General features: G+C 41.8%; 1 protein-coding gene across 1 annotated transcript in view; it reads left to right on the top strand.

Annotated features, from left to right (window-relative positions):
* The window catches only part of nrxn3b (neurexin 3b), a 200,096-nt gene that overhangs the window by 78,433 nt on the left and 114,163 nt on the right, over positions 1-7,500 (top strand). The window contains exon 14 of the mRNA XM_030770471.1: positions 1,652-1,771. Coding sequence (XP_030626331.1) covers positions 1,652-1,771 — 120 coding nt within the window. The remainder of the gene's footprint in view (positions 1-1,651; positions 1,772-7,500) is intronic.

Here is a 7,500-nt window from a genome sequence, read left to right as displayed (position 1 = left end):
GGCTGAATTGTTAGTGTAGGGAAGGACAAACGGTTTGGTATTGAAAAACATATGAAGACACATTCATGTTTTTTTATGTGCACATTAAAACGTAATTTCATGTTCTGCCCAAAGAAACATGTCGCAAACGGTAACAAGAAGTCGAGCTGCGTTTTTTCATGTGACATGAATGCTTTTCCTTCGTTTGATTTTGAAAAGAAAGAGTTAAAAGAGCTGAAATATTATTCTTCATTAATGCAGCTGTCAGAAAAGACCTCTGACCAATCACCTCCCCCGCTTTGTTAGTTCGCTCGTTGTCTCGACTTTGGAGCGGGAAATTTCGATGCTGTGTTACATTCAAGTCCCTGCTTTGAAGGACCTTGTTTTTCTTTTCTTTTTTTTTTCCTTTTTTTTTTTTTTATCCAACTCTGAATAATGGCTTTCGGGGAGAGATGAAGTTTGAGCCATGTGTTTTAAATAGGAATCGGTGAAAGGATATTGCACGTGAGAAGCTGAAGTATGAAGGATGAATGGTCATTGGCAGTATGTGGCCCCTGTGAAGCGGTTTCTTTTTTACCAGCCCACCCTAATGCATAATTCATCACCCGAACGGCGCTGTAAATTGTCCATAATTTCATAGCAGATCTCTCTAGAGGAGAGAAAAAAGGTGTTACAGTGAGTAAACTCATCCAGCAAAAACGCTGGCAGGACAAACACAAACAAAAAGACTTGCACGCGCAAACAGAAAAGATGAATTTTTTTCCGCCATTGCATTACTCAGTAAACGCACTTTCAGCCGGCGGTATGGTTTTTGTTTGACTATGAATGTGTTTTGTTTTGTTTTTGTTTTTTTTTTTCACACTGTCGTGCGCAAGACTATTGCGTTCAAGCTCTCAACGCTTCTTTGATTTGAGTCTTGGATTCTGTTCAGTCTGGTGTTAATTACTTTCCCCGTGTTTTTATATGAAACAATGATACTAATTCAGTAAACCGTTAAAGAAAAAAAAAAATTATACAGTTTGTCTGTGGATCTCTTGAAACAACATTTTTAAAAGTTGGAATCGAATACAAACTTGTGTAAAGTAGGAAAAAATACTTTGCTTTGAATTATCATCAGAATTCTTTTTGAAGGAGTGCATACGTTAGAGATATGCACCTCTAGGCTACAGCATGATTTCTGTCTTTTCCAAACTCTGTTTTTTTTTTTTTTCTTTTGAACTGTCTCCATTTCTCTCGTCTTGTGTTACTGGATATTTCATTGACTGGAGATGGCTGGGGTTTGGAAATGGTCCCATCTGTCTGATTCTTTTCTGACTCACTCCCTCTGAGCTGTGGTTGAAAACGTGTCTATCTTTTTTTTTTTTCTTCTTCTTCTTCTTGTTCTTTTTATTCTTCCGCCTGTCTGTGTTTATGACGCTCCTGAGGTGTATTCAGAGGGAAAGTGATGTCATTATGTTTGTTTGACATTTTGGAAATGACCTGTTTGAGTGGTCTTATTTGCATGCTCTGGTTGCCATATCTGCATGATGTCCATGGTTACAAATATTCCACTGACGCATCATTCTTACCAGCTGATCTCATGCCTGTCTCTCTCTCTCTCTCTCTCTCTATCTCTCTCTCTCTATCTCTCTCCTTCTTTCTCCCTCTCTTTTTTTGGTCCTGCTTTTTTCAGGCCCCAGCACCACCTGCCAAGAGGACTCCTGTGCCAATATGGGCGTGTGTATCCAGCAGTGGGAGAACTTCACCTGTGACTGCTCCATGACCTCATATGCGGGCACTCAATGCAATGACCGTGAGTAACCCGGCGTGACTCCGTTATCTCTTCGCTCTACCTGCTGGTGACAAAGAAAGCACATACCACGTCCTCAACCGCGAGGTGTTTGGTCGAGAGAATGCGCGGGGTCGGGGGCTCTTAGGGATTCTCTCAGAAAATGAAATCATTGCGGTAACATTTTTTAGAGCAGACGTGTTGTTGAGGGACAGGTTGTGGATGTGGTAACGGGGTCGGTCAGCGTTTGGGTGAAATGTAAAGTTGTGGCTGTAATTTTGTGTGCGAGTTAGGTCTGTGAATGCGGTGCATATACGGTTCATGTCGGAGTAAAAGTGAAGTTTGTGGGTTGGGTAAAGCTTGTATTATTTGAGTATAATTTAATTTGGTTACTGGTCTCTTCTGAGAGGAGCCTCTGCAACCTTTGAAGAATGAACGTACTTCTTAAAACTCAGGTCAGGGTCTCCTTCTCGCCTCAAGTCCTTTTGAATTTCAGCGAGGGAATAGAGAGAAAGAAATTTGTTTCCGTGCATGTTTGAAATTTTGTGCGTCTGCCAGCTGTCTCGCGTTCAGACAAATTTACGTGCCTTGGTCCGCTCTCGAGAAGAACACGGGCGACTTCAAAAGGTATTTTATGCTGACTCGTTAACTAGAGAGACATTCGGACTCGTGTTCTTTGGTTTGATGTAAATGAGGTGAAATGTTCGTTAAAAAAAAAGGGATCTGTGATCAGTTACATTCAAACGAGGACCTCACCTTTCTCTCTCGCTCTCTCTCTCTCTAGTCACATTTCACCTCCGAATTCCACCTCTTCTTCTTTCCCTCCTCTGCAGAGGCAAGTTCATCTGTGAAAAATGAGTGGCCTTTCTCTCTCCACCGTTTAATGATCTCTCTCGTGTTTCACCTCGGGCGTTTGTAAGACGTTTCATCACTGTGGCGTTTCTAATCATGAAGACAAATTTGGTTTTCATCCTGCAAATTAGCTCCTTGTGTTTATTAAGCTTTGGACAGCATTGAGTCTACCGTTCCAGTTTAGAATTACTGAGACTGTTATTTAGGAAAGCTGACACCCCGTGTCACTAAAGAGAACATTTGCTCGAAAAGCAGAAAACATGTTGGTAGTCTTGCAGATGGTTTGTGATGATTTATATGCAATGGATTGGCTCACTGTTGCTATGCTTGTAGGTAAAATGTTCAGTCACACTTTGTATTCGCCGTATGTATTGAGTATGTTCAGCGAAATTCAAATCCACTTTTTCATGAATAGTCATTTTTTGCTGAAGCACTCTATTCTGGAAAGCTTGAGCTCTTGTGTAAACATATCTTCATAAATGACTGTGTTGAAAGCTTAACACTAGGGGGCAGTAATGTATCGATACCTGAGTTCAACACAGCACAAACTCAAAGAAAACGTAATCCTCTAGAGCATAAAATCTGCTTCCCTCATATTGCTATCTCTGTCTCCATCCTTTTCCAAACAAATGTACATGCACATCTACACACACACACACACACACACACACATCTAATCACACACACACACCACACACACATACACACACGCACACACACACACGTCTAGTCACACACACACACGCACACATACACACACACATACGCGCACACACGCACACGCACACACAGACACACAAAATCTCTCCTTCTGCTGTGAAGAGAATGATCTGTATCTGATGATGCCTGTAATTTAGTTCCTCTCTCTCTCTGTCTCTCTCTCTCTCTGTCTCTCTCTCTCTGTCTCTCTGTCTCTGTCTCTCTCTGTCTGGCTATGAAGAAAGCCTGTGTGTTGTAATGAGTGGTCTTGGCTCAGGCTGACTGGAACAGGAGGCATGGTGCGTGGCTTTGGTGTGTGAAAGCAGGAGCCTGCGTGAGTGCGATTCTAATTAGCAACGAGTGAGTGTACTTTCCCCTTATGTGGAGGTTAGGAGGAGTAAAAAAAAAAAAGAAAACTAAAAAAAAAAAAGAAAAGAAAACTGCCATGGAGGCAAATCCCAGTCTTTTAATAGCTCCAGATTCCTCTCATCAAAATGGCCTGCTCATTCATGCAAAATCTAAATTAATCAGAGAGAGAGAGAGAGAGAGAGAGAGAGGGGCAGAGATTCAGTGGATGTTTACCTCTGTAAACTGTGGAGGTCCAATGTCTGGTGTTGTACCAGTAGGTATCTTTAATGTGAAGCAGTTCTTTTTTGGAAGGACGTAACACACAGTGAGACAGAAATTGAGAAATGGATGCTGTTTGAATGCAAATGTGTTCTGTAACCGTGTAATAAAATCTTGATATTTCTCCAATTTTCAAAAATGGCATAAACATATAGTCACAAATATTGGAGAGGTATCTGCATAAATAATAACTCAGGGAAAATGTTTTGCATTGTAATTAATAAGAAAATATTTAGCTTACTTACAAAACACTATGACTTGAGCCAGAGGCAAATTGGCTTCCTTCCGAATTACCGCACATCTGATCATATTTTACACTTTATGTGTGGTAATAAAGAGAAAATATCAAACACTCAAAAAAACCCACAAAACATACGAGAAAAATTCCTTATTCGTACATTTCCAAAAGGTCATTCACTTTATTTGGCATTTTCCTTGAACGTTTTCAAAGTTGCACAGGGGGTAATAACTTTTACATAAAAAAAAAATCAGTGTACACAAGTAAGGCAGCAACATGCTGTATTAACTAATTAGCAAGTGTTCTGGAACATTCTGTAGCTCTTAGCCTCAGCCCACATGACAGCTACATTAAGTTTCAGCTCTACGCCGATGATTTGATGTCAACAGCAGAAAAAGGGGTTGCAACCGTGTTTAACAACGCTTTAGTGGTTCGCTGAGATCTGGACTCTAACCGTACATTTAGACAAATAGAAATCTTGTACAGTCAAGCCAGGTATCTGGGCAAACGGTGCTATTTTACCTCAGGATCTAATAATGCAGAACACAACATCAGCTACGAATTCTTCATCCTAGTGATAAGTGCTTTCGGAAAATCTGTAAAGGCTGTAAATGCATTTAGACAAAGCCAACAGGCTATTCTGTTCCATTCAGGGAAAGCCTTGAAGATCGGTCCGCTAGTAAAAATGGAATACGATAACTAACATTGTTATGATATGATATAGCAATGGAATACGGTATTGGTGTTGTCAGAACACCTTGAGAAAGTGCGTGTGTGTTTTTTTTTTTTGAAAGAAAAATACAGTAATGTTTAATTTTTGTATCTCTGTGAGTGTATAGGGGTGTGCGTGTGTGTGTGTGTGTGTGTGTGTGTGTGTGTGTGTGTGTGTGCGTGTGTATGTGTGTGCGTGTGTGTGTGTGTGTGTGTGTGTGTGCGTGTGTGTGTGTGTGTGTGTGTGTGTGTGTGTGTGTGTGTGTGCGTGCGCGTGTGTATTTGTGTGCGTGTGTGTGTGTGTTTGTATGTGTGTTTGGTGGTTCATCTCCTAACCTAGATTCCTGCAGCAGGTGTATTGTCTGTGTAAGATTGCTCTCCCTGCTTTTGTATCCTCCACCATAAAGCCCTCTATTGTGCCTATACCCAGCCTAACGAGGAATGGACCAAAGCTTAATTATCACTCTGCCAAGTTCGTAACAACACACCTCCAGGGCGCTCAACCTTAACACTGTATCTTCTAGAAACTCAATAACCATAGACACACACAATCTTCACTGAAAAAACCTTAGCATCCTTTTTCTCTGGAGTGGAAGTTTCCGGTAGTTTTATAGTATTCCAGTATTACATTCATACAGGCTCTGTATTAAGAGTGTATAGTAATTGTGTAATTTGACACAAAACTGCATGCGGTGTATGTATGTCTGGTGTGTGATACAAAGGCACACATTGATAAACTGTCCCTGGTTGTTGTATGTGGTTCAGAATCGATAATAAGGCAATATTTCGTAAATATTTAACTATGAGAAAGATTTTTTCCTTCTATGATAGGGAGAACGCACTCATTAACATGCGAGTCTTTGTGTGTTAACGCGTGAGTCTTTAGTTGTGAGGGAAGCCCGTTATGAAGCGGGGGCTTGATTCTTACCGGTTTTCTTTTTGGTCCGGTGGTGTTGGGTTTGTGTTTTGCGCGTCTTGGCTTCCCTCTGGTGACGTCTTGAATTTCATCATTACCTCATTACATCATTCATCTCAAGGACATTTGAGCCACGGGTGTAATTGAGAGCAGTGACCAGGGCAATTATTCAACTCACGTAATTAAATTAACCCCTCGTTTATTACTCCACTTCCTCCCCACAAACAAAGGTCAAGCTTTATTGTTCACAAGCGGAAAGAGGAGGCACAAAACACATACACACAGCTCTCTCATACACATACACGCACACACACACTGTCTTTCTCTCTCTTTGCCAGACACACATGAATACATTGATACATGTAGGCACGCACGTGCGCGCGCACGCACACACAAATGCAAAAAATATATATGCCCCCCCCCCCCCTTCTCTCCCTCCAAGGCTCACCCCAAATTCACCTATGTGCGCAGTCACGTTCCCTCTCTTCCATACACACTTGCACACGTTCACATCGTCATACAAAAGCAGATGTCAAAACTCTGCAGCAGTAAAGCAGTTTGTCTTGACATTTGTAATTGCTCAAGCCAATTAACAGTGAATCCGCCTTGCCAGGGGATCTCTCTACCACGCCACATGCCCCTAATCACTTCTGAGGAGATGTTTATTACAGTTCCACTGTACTTATGGATAATTCTCATCTCATCAGCTTCCTCTGCCCTCGTCCTTGTGTTGACAGGACCACGAGCGCTCGCGTCACATGACTGCGAAATCAATATTTAACGAGAGTTTGAACGGGTGGACATATTGTTCTGAGACCATTTACCTTCTCATAGCCTTCTTTTACCCCAAAATGTGTATTATAAAACTAATATATACTTTTGCTTTTTGTCACGGACTTGATTTTGTTCAGAGCCATGCATCTTCTAAAGTGTCACAAAATGATTACGCTGAGTTTGAGAAATGTTCGAAATGTTCACAAAGCTTGCGATAAGATAGCAGGTGCTGAAGGGAAATGTATCAGTGCAGAAAAATGGCAAACTGCTTCTTTTATCAAGCATTACATTTCATTATACCAACTTTTCCAGGCTTATAACCTTTTGTCGTTCTTCGTCAAGATGTCCTTTGAAGTGTCCCCTAAAGCCTACCCATTTCACAGAATTCATTTCTCGGCAGAAAAGCTCTCAGGCAGGTATTTATAAAACGCCGCATACATACCTGAACCCCCCTCCCCAACCACACACACACACACACACACACACACACACTGAATAATGCAGCCTGCTCCTACATTAAACATGATTAACTAACCCACACCAGCAAAGACAAACAGGTGTGCTGGTGCTCTCTCGCTCTCGCTCTCTCTCTCTCCTTTTCTCTCACTCTTCTTTGCATTATCTCTCTCCTTCTTTCTCTCAGCCCCCACCTTTCCAGCCCTCTCTTTTTCTCACCCTTCTCTCTCTATCCTTTTCTCTCTTTCTTTCACTCTCTCACACTCTCTCTCACTCTCTCTCTCTCTCTCTATCACACACACACACTGAGTGTGGTGCTCTAGTGTACCATCAGGCACAGATGGGGGGAGAGAGAGAGAGAGAGAGAGAGAGGAGAAGCAGTGAACCACAGCACCTTCTGACAGCCTCCATCCAGAAAGGAAAAGATCTCTCCAACCCCTTACATAACATGTTGGGGGAAAAAAAACAGGGGAGGGGGGG

The sequence above is a fragment of the Chanos chanos genome, chromosome 4, assembly GCF_902362185.1.
Source record: "Chanos chanos chromosome 4, fChaCha1.1, whole genome shotgun sequence".
NCBI classification, from domain to species: Eukaryota; Metazoa; Chordata; class Actinopteri; order Gonorynchiformes; family Chanidae; genus Chanos; species Chanos chanos.
The sequence above is the reverse complement of the archived record's forward strand: the minus strand, read 5'-3'. Positions and strand labels throughout refer to the sequence as shown.